Here is an 18,815-nt window from a genome sequence, read left to right as displayed (position 1 = left end):
TTCTGTTTAAAAGAAGACCGTGGAGCTTGTAAAACTAGGATCTACGAACTCAAACCATGGGCCGGGGAACCAAAAGTAGTCCTGGCAAAAATTCTCAAACCAGCCCCATTCCCTTCGTGTCTGTTTCCTTCCATCCATTCGCCCACTCTTCTCTCCCTCCTATACTTCTCTGGTCGATTTCTCTCTACCTCCCCCTCTTTCACTCTCTCTTGAACCCTCCTGTGCATGCTGCCATTAACCTCGGGGAGCCGGGGAAAGTGACGGGCACCAGCTGGTGCAGTCCTGGGCTGCCAAAACCAGCCTCCGGTGACTCCAGCCCACCGGGGAAATAAAAGGCCTTTCAAGCCCTGAACTTGGCCACCTATTAGACTCCTGCGGGAGGATTTCATGAGTATGCAGGCGAGTTTAGTTGAAGGTGCTTCCATGGTATAAAAGAGTTGGTCATTACAAGTTAAAGACACATTCCATTAAGTTTCTTAATTCAATTTGTGATCAACATTTTGGGCCCCAGGTCACTGATTCTGTGTACTGAACTTCCCATTACTACATCTTTCTTCTACTCACACCTGACATCCCAAAACCAGCCCACTGCGGCTCTGTGTTTTAATCCCATTACTTATTAGCACCCAAGGAAGGCTGTCTGGTCGGGAGTACTCATTCTGGCCTAGAGGTTCTGCCATGCACTGTGGCAGTGTTCTCCAATAGTAATATTTCTATTTACAAAGCGCTTGAACCCAGAGGTATTCCAAGTGATTTAAACATGTTTGGTTAGAATGTAATTTACAACTTATTTGGAGAATTAGGTTGGGTGGTGGCTTGTGTTTATATTTATTTGCAAATAAGTGGCCCTTGACAACTTTTCTGAACTTTTCAGTCTCATTTTGGCTTAGATAATTAAAGCAAGATTCACTCAACCTCCTTGACAGCAGCCTCAAGTAGGTGTAATGACGACTTGGGTTGAAAAGCAGACTTCTTCCAGTGCAAAGGGGCCCAGTCTTGTGCAAAAACCCATTCAATGCAGCACAGTTACCTTTAGAGGCAAACTGTTTTTAGATAAAAGCTAAACTAGCAGGCTATTGTTGGAAGAGCGCCTGGCAGAGAACAGATGTTTTACTGAAGCATTATAGCACACTGCCAAGAGCTATAATGATTGTTAATGTCGCTGCAGTAAAGTTATAGGCCTGAGTTACAGGCGATGGCGTTTAACAGCCGTTATAGCCCAAGGCAGAAGGGCTACAATGCGATTAGAAAATTACGCCCATTGAGAGTAGAATGTTCTGAAATAAACTGAAGAAACAAAGAGCCAATCTTTGAATCTTGGAGCAGACGGTCTATGCCAGCCTTTATTGGCCCTGAGCGTATTCATTGCCTTCAGTGGAGCTGCAAACATTCAAGTGTTCTAACTGGATTTAAAGCACAGAGCAGAGTACTGTGGTCGAGTATTGGCAGTGGTGCTATTCAGGCTTTCCCCCTAAATCTTTGAATTTGTGGGATTCCTCAGAAATATCAAAGAGGAAATTGCAAGTGCACCCTACAGACCGGGACTTTGTCGGTGATGGAAAGTTGGCCTTCCTAGCTTCCATGGTTGCTTGGCCCAGCTGTTGAGTCCTAGCTCAAAAGAGATGGTGTGAAGGTTCTAAATCTATTACAATGAATATGAATTCCCAGTAAGTGATATTCTTAATAAAAAGAAAAGAAAACTTAACTCCTTAAAAAATAGATTTATTTTTTAAAATAGGAAACCCATAAACAGACCACGTAAATCAGAAGAGCAAACAAATTACTGCTTGTAATCAGTAACAAATCCCGAATAATTATAAAACGCTCAGCATTTGTCAACACAGTATCACAATCCTCCTGCCAAAGCTGTACTTACCACTGTGTGGTTCGCAATTGCTAACTCTTTAGCCCCTAGGAAAATGTCATGACTTCCACATTTTATCAAATGCAATCTGGGGATGGGGGGGGGGGGGGTAAGAAGTTTAAGTATTTGTTATTTAGAAAAATGTCCCATAATACCTCCTACGTCTCCCTACAGTTCCTTTAAAACTTTATATCTCATGACTCAAAGGTGCAGGGGGAGACCCAGTCAGGACGCGGGTATTCGATCAGGGACCGACTTTCAGCGGGCACTGGGGATTGAGGTGTGGGCCCATAAATACAAAGGACTCTGCCCAAGAGATAACAGACCAGCTAGTGCTCAAGCCAGACAAGTGCTGAACCTCGGCCTGACAAGGCAGGGACCCGAAGTGTGGCTCTTCTGAGACCAATGCCACCGAGGAGTTGATCGGCCTGTACCACACTAGCCCAGGGGCTTGGTCCCACGAAAGAACTGCCAAATTGTGTGGCACAGGGACGGAAAGTGTTCACCAAAGCTTACGCTTCAAATTAAGATATAAGAAATGCTCCTCCCTGCCTGGACAGCAAATGTTCTGAAAATTGCTGCCTTGCTGGCGAATGAGTCCCATGAGGACAAAGACCAGCATTCCTTCCTGCCTGGAAGTGGGACTCTCTATGGGTGGGTTTCAAGCAGTGCTCCTGGACATCACAAACCTCAATCCAGAGGACCTATCCTGCATCTTGCATACATCAGTGCCCACTTCCACTGGCCACTCAGGCTAGCATTTGATGTGGTGTTCCGCAGAACCTTCCCAGTAATTACAGTTTAATCTATGTCCATGAAGCCACCCGAACACCTTTATTTACAGAGACGTGTATTTCATAGAAGTGTCTTTCTCGGTGATGTTTTATATAGCTGTGTGGCTCTCGTGCCGCTGTTACAGCAGGTTGCTGCGAGCGTTTAATGTCTGCGCATCCCCCCCCCCCCCCCTTCTGAAAGCGGTGATGCAAATGATGAAGGTTCAGTTAGTTGGGGATGACGTGGTTTCCAGTCCGAAGTTTCCACTGCCCATGATTGGAATTCTTGACACCAGCAGCGGATTGTTTAACTGCAGAGCCCACGTTGACACCCCTGCAGTGGAATTTGGCCATCTGCCTGCCGCGCATCCCAGCAAACTCGGCCAGAGCGGCTGGACTCTCTTACTGGAAGCAGCGAGCAGAGCCCTGGGAGAGCCCGGCCCGGCCGGAACCTGAACCTGTGAAGTAACTCCTCGTGCACGGGTGGTCTTGGAACAGCGCGCGCCCGCAGAGGTCGCGTTGTCCACCACAGACGCCGCGGGCTTCGCTGGGAGACCAGGCGGGCGCCCAGGATGGAATTTCAGGCCCGGAGACCCCCCTATGCGATACCGGAGGACGAAGAAATCGACCACACCGCTCTAGACCACAACAGCGAGGACAATGGAAGCGAGGGCGAGAAGCCGGTGTCCAACCTGCAGCGCAGGCGCAGTGACGTCAAAGTCTACAAGGAGATCTGCGACTTTTATGCAAGATTGTAAGTTTAAGGTTTTGGGTGGTTTCCGCGGGTGGAGCTTAGTGTGGGCAGTGTTAGGAAACGTTAGGTGGGCAAGCCAGTCCTAATTCCAGTTCATGTCACTTAATGTCTCTTTACGATTAATTGATCACAGGTGGTGTACAAAGCAATGGAAATTATAGTTTCCGAAATAAAGCATGCAACTTGTAGTCTGATAGCAGTGCACGATTCGCAATGTATTTTAAGAAATACGAGTGAGGAAAGGTGACGTTGTTCTCTTGTTGGTGCCAAATGAGGGTTCAAAAGTGACAAGTCAAGGAACCTATGGAAGTGCTAATGGGCTCGCATATTTTTACATTTATTGTGAATTTTAGGGAACGCCAGTGCTGTAAGATTAACTCGTCTGCCAAGAGCTAATTTGTCTGTTGATTATGGAAGAAGAGCGGAATGTTGGCAAGTGTTTGGGGACCGTTTAGGAGCGTGAGCTGCAGGACCCGCCACTCACCTAAACAAAGATGTAACGACTAGTGCAGAGAGGAGGCCGCCTTTAGGCAATTGACACTTCTTATCAGACACCATTTGACTTTGAAAGACGCGCTCTGTTTTGTGAGCGGGGAGAGAATCCGTTTCGGCCTTGCGATTTTTTTTCAGCTAAGTATAATGTGCTCAAAAGCAAGGCTAGAGCTTGCGGTCCAGATAAGAAAGCTAGCAGATAGGGAATCTGTTGGACAGGGTAGAAACTTGTCTGATATTATGGGAAATGGTTTCCGCCCATAACACAACGTCTATTTGTAAAGTGCGCATTCAAGGCTTCAGGTATCTTGGCACCAAATAACAGATGTTTATTGTTACCCAACTCAGTGGTACTTACTTTATCGACCTCAGAGGGATGAAAGGCTGAGTGGACCCATTGTGGTTTGAACCGATCATGTGGTCAAACGCAGACTGCTAGAGCGGATGTGTTACTGAGCAAAATACTAACCGATCAGCAGTGTCATAATGTCAAATTAATTTCAAAGTTGAATGATGCTTGCAAATTGTCACAGGAGAAGTTGTATTCCATGACATGAGTAATCCCTCCCAGCCCCAAATAATGATTAGTATTTGAATAGTTGAAGAGGTACTCTGTGTAATATTGTGTGTGTGTGTGTGTGTGTATAGTATGTGTGCTGATGTGTAAAGTGTAATATGCTACTTATTGACATTGTTGGGTGTTAGAAGGGATTCACAAGTGCCGAAGCCTGGAGTGGGATATAACACCCCTCCCTCAACATTGTGATAGATAGCATATTGCACATCTGCATGCGTGGTTTGTGGCAACCTTTTCATGTGCAGTAGGTATAAACAATGGTATTTACCCTTAACTGGAACACAGGTGATTAAATACACGCTGCGAGTTAAAATCATATTAACCAGGCCTTATGAGAATGGCTCAGTTGTTTTAATTTGTAATGTGAATATAAAATGGGTCTGTGAGGCATAAAGTGGTGTTTTCTTAAATCATTTAAGTGCATCTGTGGTAATAACACCGTACCTTAGCACGGCAGGAATAGATTTTTGAATGTGTCTTCATTAGTACACTTGTTCCAAATAACGTGTTATTATACCATTTTATTTCAATCCAGAAAATATATTTGGCAGGGCACCTTTATGGTTCCACTACAGAATCTAAAAACTTGAGAAATTTGCCCTTTCATAGCTTGCACTATTGGCACGAAAGCCTTTACTAGCAGTGAAAAGGGCTGCTCATAACCTCACTCATGATTTCATAGATGCCATCACAAATTACATTGCTCACATCCCCGGAGACATTACATATCACTTTACTATTGAGATTTTAGTTTGCATAACTCTGGATGCACTATAACTTGTTGAGGAATGAAATCAGTTCATTTGCATAAATATTGTGAGTTCACATACAAGTTACGGTTTTCCTAGCAGAGTGCAAGTTATGATATTTGGAGCATTACTGGTGAATTTCAGTGGGTTTTAGATATTATGGGATCATAATTTCATTTTAACTGTGTTTTTTGGCGAATGTCATTTCTTTTTAGGTCTGGCATTTGCCAAGAACTTTTGATTTGAATATATAATGTACCTGCAGGGGTTTTCATCCATTTAAAAGGAAGTTTTGGAAGTAGATTACACAGCCATGCCGCACAGTTACACGCAGGCTCATTATTATTACGTATAGCCCAAGCACTGAAAGATGGCAATAAAATACACTGCCGTATAGGTGCCCTATGCACTGGATATTCCCTTGTGGTTTGCCTATAGCTTCTGGCAACCTGACAGCATGCAGACTAGGCCCCTGGGAGCAAGCGTGAGAAACGACGTTGGGTGAACTGTTTGTTGATGGCACAATAATGTCACAAACTGATTTTGTAGTCACTCATGAGCTGCCAGAAGCCTCATTCTTAATGTATGATAGTATTCTCCGATACGTTTGTAAATATTGGGCAATGGTTGGACAAAAACCCACGTCTCCCGAGCTCCTTAGGGCACTCATTGGTCGCCACCTAATACTTTGGCTCTATTGGGGACTCCAGAACACCTCATGAAACCATCACTTTACTACAAACTAAATGGGAGGCAGACCTAGCACAGGAGCTCTCAGATAAGAAATGGGCCTGTTTGTTGGAACGTTCCAAAAAATATTTCGTAATTCGAGATTCAAATTTATTCAATTCTCCATACTACATAGAGCATATTTGACACCACAGAGGATTACATGAATGCACCCCACAGGGTCCTTGGTGTGTCCCTACTGGCGCGCACCTGTTACATATGTTGTGGACATACCCCCAGATATTTATTTACTGGGAGGGAATTGCAGAGGCACTAGTGGAGTTGACGGGGCTGCACCACTGGGATAACCCAGAGCAGTGCATACTGGGATTGCCCCTGAGATCCAAAGGCTCCAAGACAATGACTTCGTTCACAAACATGGCAGTGCTGTTAGCAAAACGTTTAATAGCAAAGATCTGGAAATCCCAATGGCCTCCAGGATAGTTGACTGGTTTGAAGAGGTTATACACCTGGGACATGCTGAAAGTGAAGCCCTTCGACGGGAGGAATATAAGGGTCTGTGTAAGACACCCATTTCGGTGGAAAGTTATACATTGCTAGAGGGCTGCAATGGCTCAGGTGCCGGAGCCTTGAGCAGTGATGTCACCAAGGACTTCTTGGGCGAATAATTGAGTAGCTCCATGATGTTTACCTCTGAATGTCAGTCGCTACACACACGTTACACATGCCTGACTTATTATGTTTTTACAAACCATGCCAACCCCGTACCCTTAAATCATCACGTACTTCCTACTTTCACACAGCAGCGGCCTCCCATGGTGCACACTTGGGTTATAATGCCTCCTCCTTCCACATATTCAACCCCTGATAACATATAGATTACTTATTAGGTGGCTTGTCTTAGTTATCCTCGGATGTAGGTTGGTGGGGTTTCTGAAAATAAGTTTAAATATTGCATTAGAAGGCTGGCACTGTCCAATCCCATTCTTACAATTGTTAAACCAGAAAGTTGGTAAAATGTGCTTATTATTACCTGTGATCAAAGATGATATCTCCCTGGTGTATTTTTTTGGGAAATACAGTAAAATATGGGGGGGAAAAGTGTACATTTGTATTTATTTGGAGGTTGTGCTGTGCTAGTGGTGTTTTGTTCCCAAAAGAAGTGACCTTTGCCTTTCTTCATCCACGTGCACACTCTGTGTCCTTCAATCTTGCTTATCGTGGTACCTTATATATGTACCAGTCTCGCTCCTTTTTTTATTTTTTTGTGAAACTTGCAAACTCACTTAACTTTGAGAGTGTGGGAAAATGTCACCTATTTTCGAATACAAGTTGGGAGCCTATTGCGCTCAGTTTGTGTTACATTAGCAAGTTTTCTGTCTCCAATGAATAGGTTTCTCATTTTTAGGTGCAATTTTCCTCACATGTAAGCATTTGTGGCCTAGAGCTGGTCACTATACCTCCCTCACTGTACCTCCCTGTGACCGCTAAATTATATTTCACTGCAGAAAACGCGAGGATTTTTTGCAGATTTGTGAATTTCAAAATAGATATAAAACAAATCGAAGCCTTTAATCAACCAGTCACATTTCATCAAAAACTGAGATGTGATTTACAAAATTAGCGAATTTCCAGTTTACGAGTTTAACAAAAAAGATGTACTTAAGAGTGAACCCTTTTCCAACCCAACAGAGCTCTTTTTCTTATGCAGATCTCACGCGGGCTACTAAATGGATTTACACAAAACACAGTGCACCTTTTGAGTGCAATTCTGCGTTCCTGCTAAGTTTAATTTAAATCTGTCCTTAGGTTTTTGTGTAACCGTGAACAAAATTCTCGACAGTAGCTAAAATGGAAAATGCATTTTTTTGAACCCCTCCCCATTTAAATTGTTCACCCACATGGATCTTCATGGAACGTGTTATACCATAGCAAGTTTTGCTAGGCATTGGAGACATTTTGTGCAGATTCTTCAAACACTGCTTTTAAAAAAAGTGTGGCTGAACCATAACTAGGCTGTTGCCAACTCTTTAATATGTACACATACACTTTTTTGGTGGAGCTAGTTTGGAATGGTGGAAAGAGTAGCTTCTATATGAAGGTTTCCCTGCATATGATTCTCAAGCTTGCATGTTCATGGTGTTTTGAGTACAAACTGGCTATTTGTTACACAAGCCATTATTTTGATCACTAATGTGGTTTGAAATATAAGATGTAGTATTTTACTAAGTAAGGACTATGGTGTATTCTTGTGTCTGAGAGGTTTCCACGCAAGATGCAGTGGTGGGCGTGGGGCTCAGGTTGGTGTTGGACCAGATTTGCCTTAAAGGTCTCGTTTTTTTTCCAAGATGAACTCCATAAAAAGAAACTGTGGTTAATTGTCAGTTTGTTTGTACCTGAGGGAAATGGCCACAAATGTGTGGTTTTAGTATATGAATTACTCCAGTTTCAATTGTTATGGTACAGTAGGGATGACAAAGCTCCCAGACCAGTTAATAGATTTTTAAATGAAGTGTCTTGGCTCCCATTTTCTGTCCAATTTTAAAAAAAGTAAAAAAATAAATACTTTTTAAAGAGGTTATATTGAAAATTCTGACTGCCTTGCAGGTTGATTTATGAAAATAAAGTAAATTCAGTGCTTTGTTGTACATTTGTGTTCTTCAGCATTTTTCCAGCAACAATGATTTGGTACATTGACCGCAGCCCATCTGTAGCAACTCAGTATTTTCTCTAGCTCTAGCAACTCTGACTGAGGAAAAGTGGCTTAGTGACTACTCTTCAGTCAAATAACTGTTCATTTTCTCAGAAAATACCTTCACAAACTAGTGTTTAGCCTGTCAAAGTAAAATGTGGTGTCCCACTGAGGCCTGCAATGTCCCTGCTTTTCCATAACGTTTAGATTGTTTTCATGGTTAGAACTTATGCTTTGCCTCCTATAAGAGATTGAAAGATAAAGTTGAAGATCGTGTCGTTAACAGGAAAGGTTGTGGAGTAGTCTGTGTCAGTCAGCATTACCTTTTAGGAAAAGATTAAAAACTTTAGTTTTTGACCACGTCATGCAGTTTTGTAGATGTGGTTGTCTCCGTATCAATGCCAAGAAGCATATTTGGCACTGGCTTTCTGTACAGAAAGCTCAGTAGCAGAACAATGCTTTCTCCCCCCAGAGCTTCACCGTTTAGTTAGCTTTGCCAGGCAGAGTTGCATTTGGCCATGGTGGAGGCGAGGGGGCTCACTATGAGCCATAGTTTTGCAGTGATAGCATTATCGTTTGGTTATGGACACTTACGTAAGACAATACAAGCTCCCAGAGGAGTTTCATAGTTCCACACATGTTTGTCTTCATAAGAATTTGATAGTTGTGCAGTAACCGAGCTGCTCAGTTTGAATGATTTATCTGTGAGATTTTTTGGGTGTCTATCCAATTCTCTCCTTGCTTATCTTTAAGTCGTGAAAGAGCCATGAAAGACTGTTTTAAATTAATGTCAGGCAGCTCCTAGTCTGGACTAGTTTGTGTTGCAAATATGGGTAAATACTGTTTTCGTACTTTATTCCTGAATACGTGTGTGAAGTTACCTCCAAGAACTTGCAGCGCTTCTTCTACCAGATCTCCCTGGATGTTTAATCTAGAGAAAATGTTAATATCTTTCTCAAAGCAATGGTGTTTTCATTGTTTTCTAAATGATGTATTTCCTTTCTAGAACAGTCTTCCTCTTGATTTAATAGAGATGGCCCCTTATCTGTGAATCAGTCTTTGGGCATGCATCTGTTCTGAACTATTCACACTTCCTAAGCAAAATAATAAGTATGTTTTTTACCACAGAAATGCCAACAGATGCGCCCATTTATTCATGGTGGTAGTGACAGTTCTATTTAACTCTTATAGGATTGTTAATCATAATTTTTTCAAAGTTGCCAGTGTAGCAATTGGTCTTTTATTGAAATGCTAATGGTGAGACATTCTAGAATTGTTGGATAATTATTTTTCTACCTACAATTTGATATTCTCCAGTTTACATTGGGGTGGGTGTTCCTATTACCAATAGGAGAGATGTTTCTCCATCAACTTGGTAGGTCTTATCCTGTCACTAGGCCTTTTCTGGGATAGCAGGAGGTTAAGTAGATTCATTGTCATCCAAGGTTTGTTTATGGCTGCCTATTTGCTAATTTGTTCTTTAAAGTGATGTATTGTCTATTAAAGCTGCTGAAATTATGTTGGCAGAAATAACATTATCGTTTACCTCATCTTGCAACGTACATCAGTGATGCTTCTTTTTTTTCTAATGGTAAGCTTTTTGCATTGAATTATATTATTTACGCCAAGACACTGGAGACAAAATGAATCCGGAGACCTCGATTTGTAGTCTAACATGTATAAAATGTAACTGTATCGTTTAGAAAAAAAATGGTCCTAATTCCTGTGCTTTCTCTTGTTACAGTAACATGGCAAATGCACTTGCCAATGCCATGTGTGGGCGCTGTCGATCAGGATTTGCCCCAGCAGAGAAGATTGTGAACAGCAATGGGGAGCTGTACCATGAGCAGTGCTTTGTGTGTGCCCAGTGCTTCCAGCAGTTCCCAGAAGGACTCTTCTATGAGGTAAGTACCATCTCACATTTATTTTCCCTCATCAAAGTTCTTTGTCGCATGGTAATGCTCAAACAGGCCAAAATAGTAAACGCCCCCTACTACTTGATTTATATTAGGTCTCCAACAAGTAGCTCGGGAGCAACTGGTAGCTCACAAGTACCCTCAAAGTAGCTCTCAAAGGTAAAGCCAAGACAAGTTCCTAACTTAGAGAGTCTATGCAAATTAAAGAAGCCAACACTGCATATCCGAAGCCCTGTGAAGTGACAGCTAGCCAAAGCAATTGCGGGGCCGCATGAAAACCCTCAAACAGACACTGTCTGCCTATGGGTCTGCCACATCACCATCTGTCTCCCCTCTGAACCTAGCTAAGTCACAAGGCGATTGGCCATGTTGTAGCCTCATCATGTGCGAGACCAATGAATGAAATAATAGTTCCTGCAGTAGCGTGAACATAGTAAGTAAAAATGTAATTGTTTGTGATGAACTAAAACCATTACAAAAATGGGAAGTGGTATTTGATGGGGAATTGTTTGTTTTTGCACACGGACATGCTGGTGAAAACAAAAGAGTGCAATTCCAAAACAGTTTAAAGTTGATAGTTCAATGATACGTCGAACTGAGTTAGAAATACTTATTGCTGTGGTTATGTTGTTTGTACCAGAGGACGTATGATGCTTTTGCTGTTACTTCATTAGTCAGGTGGATGCATTTAATACTGATAAGTATTTTATTGCCATTTCTGCTGGTGGCGTGCTGGAATACTTGAGTAGTCACTACTGATAATCCTGCTGAGCATGGTCGTAGTGTAATGTGTTAACACTTGTTCACTATTTTACAATGATAACATTTGCTAATAGGTCTGGAGGACTTTCCTGGAGCAGAAGAAGCTCTCGATTCACAAGAGGTTTTAGATCCCTGATTTATAAGTTATAGAGGTGTGAGCGCCTTCTACAGCCTCCATGCCTTCTGAAGTGGTCGAAGGGCAGTACTTCTATGGCTTGTTTTTCATGTAACCAGATGAGCAATATCTTTTTCGTATTTTAATACCTTACAAAAGCAAGTACTGGCTTAAAAAGTAGAAAGGCTACCTCAGAAAGTGTTAAATTAACAAGGGGAGTCCAGCTGGGTGGTGTTTGAGCCTGTGCATGCAAGATTAAGATTCTGTGAGTCCAGGTTGACCATTGCTGTGTTGATTTAAAGAGTAACCACTCCCATTACTTTCCTGAATTAGCAAACCTGTTAAGCAGAGCTTTGCCAGAACCCATCCATGTTTCCTCTACGCTTCACAAACAAGATGTGGCAGGAACAGGAAACGAAATTGCCTTGCAGGTGGATTGATCAGCAAAGGAATAGGGAGTCGAAGCTTGCCACATTTGGGAAAGTGTCCAATTTTTACCTGAGGGTTTTGCAGAAGACAAAAAAAAAGTAAAGCAACTGCTCTGGGATAAAAAAGAATCGGGGAATGCAATGTGTGGGTTGGCTGGTGACACTGACGAAGAAGGGGGCTCTCAGATATCACCTACAGGGTGGTAGGAGGATCACAGGTCCTGGTATTTTGTAGTAGTTGCAAAGACTGGGGTATTATGTTCTGAGGTGGTTGTAGGTCTGGCGTTGAATTCAAAGAATGCACAATTTAATAACTGTAATATCTGCCATTCGGGTTCATGAGTTGTGGTTTTCAGCTGCTGCAGCCCACCATCATCCCTGGGGCATGGCAAGAAAACTTCCCCTAGCAGCATGGCATCGGCAGGCCACAGCAAGTTCATGCTGTCTCAGCACTCCACTCCCACACATCCTACCTGCCCTAGGAATGGCCTATAAGGGACTCGAGATCATACATACCTGGCACCACAAGATACTGAAACCCACCAAATTAGGAAAAGAGATGTGTGGAGAGCTGCTGGAAGATGGAACTGACAGAGTGGCGGCTACCCGTTGTGGAAGGGTCTCTATGTGTAGACCTGCACAGCAGTCTAGTAAGGGACACTTCCTTTCATTAATAAATACATATTTTGGCCTTTGATTAGTACAGCAAGCCATTAAAATGGAGTCTCCGTCAGCCAAAAGAGATTGTGAATGTTTGTGATGGATAAGATGGGAACCAAAGAAAAGCTAAAATATGCCCTTTATCCCCAAACCATTTGCAGGGTGAATTTCAACTAGAAAAGAAACCTGACCAAATAACCTCTACTGATTAAACTGAAAATGAATAGATTTCTGCCATTGTGCATGTTTCTCGTGGTTCTCCCTGACATTCTAATGTCTATAGTATCTAAAATGACACCGAGTCATGTCTCCGTGGTCAGTGGGAGGTCCTTGTGATTGCCTCAAGATGTTCCTAGCTCAAAGGTAGTTTTCTACCATGCACACGATCTACTAAATGCTAAACTCCTTAAAAACAGGAAGCAAGTTATTGTCCGCCTTTCAATATTTTGGAAACGTTTGGTTTTAATATTTCAATTAAGCAGTTCTGAAAGACTGTACGTTCTGCTGTGCTTGCTTTGTTCAGAGAACTAGGTGGAACTTGAAATGCTGAGCGCTTCCTGATCTGTAGGAAAAGGTATGATTTCATTTTCCATTTCCTTTTGCAAACTCTACACCAGCACAAATAATTTATTTATATAAATTACATGGCGTGTGATTAAAGTGGAGAAAATGAGCTTGTATGTGTCTAAGCACCATTAAACAGTCATCACAGCAGAAAATTAGTACACAACACATACTCAAAAATTGTGCATTCCTTAAGTAAAACAAATCCCTAATCTGAAATCCCAGCACAGCGAAGACACTTTCTCTGAAGGATGTGTAAATAGTTTTCATTTTGTATTATTTCTTTGAGATTAACAGCATTAGTGCCACTGGCTACTTTAGGACTTAGGCAACAGTAAGGTGCTTCTAATATTTTTTTTCTCCCTTGCTATGCAGACGAAGGAGGTCGAAAAGGCTCGGCCTGATATAAATTATGAATGTTTGCCTCTTTGAACATACTCTTTAGTACTTTTCCACAGTTTGGGGTCTTCTGCTGAAGTGGGCTAGTTTTTGTCTTGTCAGTGTATCTGGTAGGAGATGATGATTTTAGAAAGATGGCCCTTACTTATGCTGTGACTTCTATATTAATTAAACAACAGGGGGTGGTGATGAACAGAGTTTCTGAATTAAGCAGAATACTCTCACCCAGTCAAGAGATCAGGGCTTGATCCAACACCGTTTTTTAGCTCACTGCACCATCCCAGCTCAGAACCTGGCTATATGCAAATTAGTCTGTCCCTGGCCCAGTGCATCATGGGAACAGGGCAGACCAAACTACCAAGCCAATTCTTTCACTGGGAAGGAAACAAGCTTCCGGGGACCGGTTTCTGGCATTACAGCCGTCTTCGGCCCGGCTTGCTTGAATCCTGATGGTGCAATGAGCAAGGGACTCACGTCTGAGTATACCCTTCCACGCTTATGGTGGACAAAATAATTAAACAACAGGGGGTGGTGATGGACAGAGTTTCTGAATTAAGCAGAATAAAAAACGCTAAAAAAGCTAAAAAACGGTGTTGGATTAAGCCCTGATCTCTTGACTGGGTGAGAGTATTCTGCTTAATTCAGAAACTCTGTCCACCACCACCACCACCGCCTGTTGTTTAGTGACTTCTATATTAACACATATTTACGATTTTTAGGCACAGGCTGTCAGAGGGAAAAAAAAGTTTAATTCAATTTTACACAAAATGTAGCCCAGTTTGGTTCCTGAATTCTAGATTTGTGTCTGTTATTCAGCTATATACTTCTAACCACACTTTGACAATAAAGTATTCCTTCCTCCTAAATTAGAGCGCAGAAAATTTACAACCTGGTTGCGCAAGTCATAAAGACATATGTGCTAATTGAAGACACAAAGAAATGTGACTTGGAGCCCTTGCAAGAGGAAATAAGGCCACAGCAATGACACCACCACACCTCTGATCGCGATCTGGATTGCCCACCCAAGCGCAAGTTTTGTTTTGGCTGCAAGGCCATGCTTCTTACCCTGGGTGTCTTGCTGCAGGAAAGAAGAGACCCTCTGGACCTACCCAATGGGGGTGGGCCACCTCTCATTTGCGTCTGCTCAACACTGACAAGTGTGTCATTCTAAAATTCTTTTTTTCTCAGTAAAACAATGAGTTCACTAGTGGAGAATAAATCCAAATGTACAGAATAGTGATTCATAACGTAATGCAGCTACCTCCCAGGTTCAGCCTAGTCGGATCCTCTCTGGCTTCATACTGGATATGAAGAGTTTTGGGGCCCTCGTTGACTGGTACGTTGACTCTTAAGTTGTCACTGTTCATTTGCTCATAGAAGCTTCCTCTAGGACTGTGGTACTCAAAGTACGGCCCGCGGGCCAGTGGCGGCCCGGCAGACCTTTGTATCCGGCCCGCGGACCTTTTTCACCAAACCACATTTCTAGCAGCCGGGCTGCCCGAGGCGCTCAGTTTAAACAAAAGAGAGCTGCTGGAATATGTGCGTGAAAATAACTTCCCTGCTTTTTCTCCAGCGCCCCTCTTTTGTGGTTCTCGAGAGCCTCGGTGACTTTGCACCACTGGCAGGAAGCAAAGGCCCCTTTAAAGTCAACTGTTACACATTCACAGCTGACTTTAAAAGCGCCTTTTGGAAAGCTTCCTGCTGCTTCTGCCGATGACGTTGCCACCCAGAGCCTGCTCTTTTCAATGGCGTATGCGGCCTTTGAGGACTGCAGCAGGGGGCATCCCGTAGATTCGACCAGCCTGCGACTCCCCCGCCCCCTCACACCCTCTCTTGGAATCACCAGTAGAAGATGGCGCAGAAGCAATTCCTATTACTCCTCGGCACTTAAATATCACATTTCAGATACAGTTCGAAGGCGTTTTTGAATAAAAGTGCCCCTGGATGTAAGGTTTGGTTTGTATCCAGTTGCTTTTCACTTCAAAATGTTTTCTGCTTCAATGTGCTTTCAGGATCAGACCTTCTCTTCTGGAAGTCATGTTTAAACAACCTTGCAGTTAGCAAAACACTCTGGTTTGTATAAGCAAAATGCAAAGCTATCCTTCATATGCCTTTTGCAGATCATTCCACGCATAAATCCAGTTACATGCTACTGTATCTAGACAGGGTCTAGCACAAATTATCATTTCACACAACTTTGAGTCGACAAATCACTGTCATCCGACCATACACAGAAAAGGAGTAGCACCTTACTCAACTAGCCATAAAGAGCTTGGTGCTCAGTTCAGAGCTCGGAAAACGGTTTAAAAGTTCTGACTTCAATATGCTTTCTATGTAAAAAGTGCTTTGAACTCTTTGTGTCAAGGTATGCTTTTATCATATCATATTATCAACGGCATTCTTTAATGATATCTAGGTTTACACGGGCGACCATTGATTCTGTTTTAACTGTAATAGACATTTACTTCCATATTGTGCTAATATACTCGGACCCTCATTATGGATGAGCCTGTGTGGATACGATAAATACTCTTATTCTAAGTTTATCTATGGAAAATTAAGAATAACAGGAGTGTTTGATGCTTTCCATGCTACTGCATGTATTGAAACTTAATGCATATTGGGTTGGCGTGTAATCAGATTTCCAATCCCTGCGCAAACCAGAATTTGGCTAAGGTTTCGAGTTAAATTCCCCCTTGTGATGGATGCCTCTGTTTCAAGACTACCTTGGGCTTGATTATGAGTGAGGCTGGTGGTGGTGGGGTATTTACTGCGCCTGGTCAATATCAACACCTGGGAGGAGGGCCGGCCCTACATCAGAATTGACCGGGACAGTGCCCCGGTCAGTGGGTCATTGCGGTGTGACGGCTGAGGTATGCGGAAGATCGGGGAGAGCAGGGGATTGATGGGGGGCTAACAATTACGCTGAGGTACATTAAAGGCTGATTACAAAGTCTTAATAGGGAACCGATTGAGACCAGGTGGGATGAAGGAACTGCTGTTTGCATGACATTGTCAGGTAGCTCCCTGCTGCACCCCTCAGAATATTGGCGCCCCGTGCCTGGGCCCAGCTCCCCTATACCCAGGGCTGGCCCTGTGGGGCACTTATCAGATGAGTGACATGCCCCATATTCTGAGTATGCCTAAGAAAATGGTGAATTGTACTGCAAAATTTTCAGTTCTGTACTGAAGTCTGCATTTATTAGAATTTGTCAGATATTTACCTTCGCAGATGAGAGCCTGCCCATCCCTCCACCTCTCCTGACCTCAAAGATTTCTAATCCAACCATCCTTAGACGGCCCCCAGAGGCACTCCTGTCTATCCCCCTTCCTTTACCATCCTCTCAGCCACTTGAAGTGCTCTTAGTGGCCCCTTTGCTCCCTTTTTACAGTTACAGCAAGCACACCCAATGGAGCCCTTCCATATCCTTTATTGAATGTCAAGCACAGTGTAGGACCCCTCCGCCCTTCCATATCTTACCTATCAAAGCACGCACAATGTCCCCCTTAATCCTCTGTATAAACTGAAACACATCCAATGACCATCTCCATTCCTCTCTCGGCTTCTGAGGCCCACCCAGTGGCTCCCATCGCCTTCTTTTCACATCCAGAAAGAACATGTGATGCCCCCTTTTCTGTCCTCTCAGTTGCTCAAAGCACATCCATTAACCCTCTCTGCTTTTTTTGTTAACTGCCCAAAACTCAATCTATGGTCCTCTCTGCCTCCTTACCCTGCTCACGCAACCCACACACAATCGCTCCTTCACCCATTTGCTTGAGGCATGAACATATTTATCTCCCTCCTCCTTAGAATGCCAATACAAACTTTGCCTGCAGTATTCCAGTCATGCACAGGAGGGGAGATGCACCCCCTGGCAGTGGGAGTGAAGTATAAAAATAAAAACGGGAATGCCTCAAATACTTTGTGTATGTATGTGAGTGAGTGTGTGCATATACACAACATGTGTTTGCATGCTTGTGTGTGTATGTGAGTGTGTATCAGCCTTGTGCCCATTGCCCACCATGGTGCAATAAATAATTCTGAATGCATTAAAGTCAAAGTAGGCGGAGAGAAGAGAGGAACCAATGGAGGTGAATACATGCAACATTACACTACAGTACAGACTTAACCAACCCTCTTGCCTCTTCCTTGTAGCTTTGTAGTTACATCTGCCTTTGAAATACAGCACTTTCAAGTAATGTTTTGAAAAGGTGGTGATTTGTCTTGACTCTAGTAGCTCCGCCCCCACTGCCCCTGCCCCACCTAACCCCGCCCCCACCTGCCGGCCCATCAGTGCGGCCCTCGGCCACATACCAGACTGTACTTTTGGCCCGCGATATAAAGTTTGTGAGTACCCATGCTCTAGGACATGCCGCAACTTATTTGATTGGGGACTTCAATATTTTTAATTCCTATGTGGCCATTATATTCTCTCGTCATGAAAGTAAACCTTATTGCACAGGCTGATTTTCATACATTTTCTCATATTAAAGGGCCTGGGCTCTACTTCGGTGTGTGTGTGAACAGTGCTTCGCTGCCTTTCCTGGTTATATGGCTCCTGTGTAGTGCTCTGCTTTTCTACGCAAAAACCTTTGTAGGTGCCTCCACTTTGTTGTAAAGTTGCAGCACGGATTGTGGGTAAACTAAAAGCAAGCAGGGTTACGTTACGTTTTTTTGAGTTTTCAGACTTCTTTAAAAACAAAACATACCTAACATAAGTAATTACTTCTTGTTGCGTCCCTGGATTGTTTCTAGTGACTCTCAGACCCAGCTTCACCGTCTGTTTGTAGCCCCGTGGAGATTCTGCTCTTCCTTCGGCATTAGCAAGTGCATACGGTTCCATGGCATTGACCATTCATTTACAGGCCCAGCCTTAGTAGCTAGAAAACGCTGCACATTGTATCTTACCATTAGTGGGGTTTCCTTATTTCTATGAGTCAACTAACCCCTTGTCTATGGATCCAGTGCTGTCACACATTCTGGGAAAGTCACTTTAAGGGAAAGTGAACAGCTTAATAATCAAATGTGCGGTTGAACTTTTGTGACAATTTTGCGTTTGGCCAGTGGAGGCAGCTACGAGGGTGACTGTGAGGATCTTCTCTGTGTGAAAGACCTAAGTGTGTAATTTTAGTGTTTAGATCTGTATTGACAAAGCATCTTTCTGCATGACATATTGTTACCAATTCTTTAATGTATACAGAAAGAGGACTTTGGCTGCATCCAGAGGAGTATTACTGTGGCACCTCATACTGTTCAATGGTGTATCATTTCACTTCATATGGAGTGCTTGCATTGCAATGCATTAGGAACAGTTTTATGTCCCAAACGTACACTGAACATCACTCCTTAAATACTTTGTCATAAATGCATTGTATTTGG

At 43.1% G+C, this 18,815-nt stretch overlaps 1 protein-coding gene across 9 annotated transcripts in view; it reads left to right on the top strand.

Annotated features, from left to right (window-relative positions):
• The window catches only part of LIMS1 (LIM zinc finger domain containing 1), a 407,029-nt gene that overhangs the window by 249,432 nt on the left and 138,782 nt on the right, over positions 1 to 18,815 (top strand). For 7 of the 9 annotated variants that reach the window (XM_086934299.1, XM_086934296.1, XM_086934298.1 and 4 more), the window contains exon 2: positions 10,336 to 10,495. In XM_086934299.1, the coding sequence (XP_086790425.1) occupies positions 10,336 to 10,495 (160 nt within the window). Of the gene's footprint in view, positions 1 to 2,973; positions 3,392 to 10,335; positions 10,496 to 18,815 lie in introns of those variants that run through there. The other 2 variants (XM_086934293.1, XM_086934292.1) reach the window with 2 other exon arrangements.

This window comes from Lissotriton vulgaris, chromosome 8 (genome assembly GCF_964263255.1).
Source record: "Lissotriton vulgaris chromosome 8, aLisVul1.2, whole genome shotgun sequence".
NCBI lineage: Eukaryota > Metazoa > Chordata > Amphibia > Caudata > Salamandridae > Lissotriton > Lissotriton vulgaris.
This window is presented reverse-complemented; position numbering and strand designations above follow the sequence as displayed.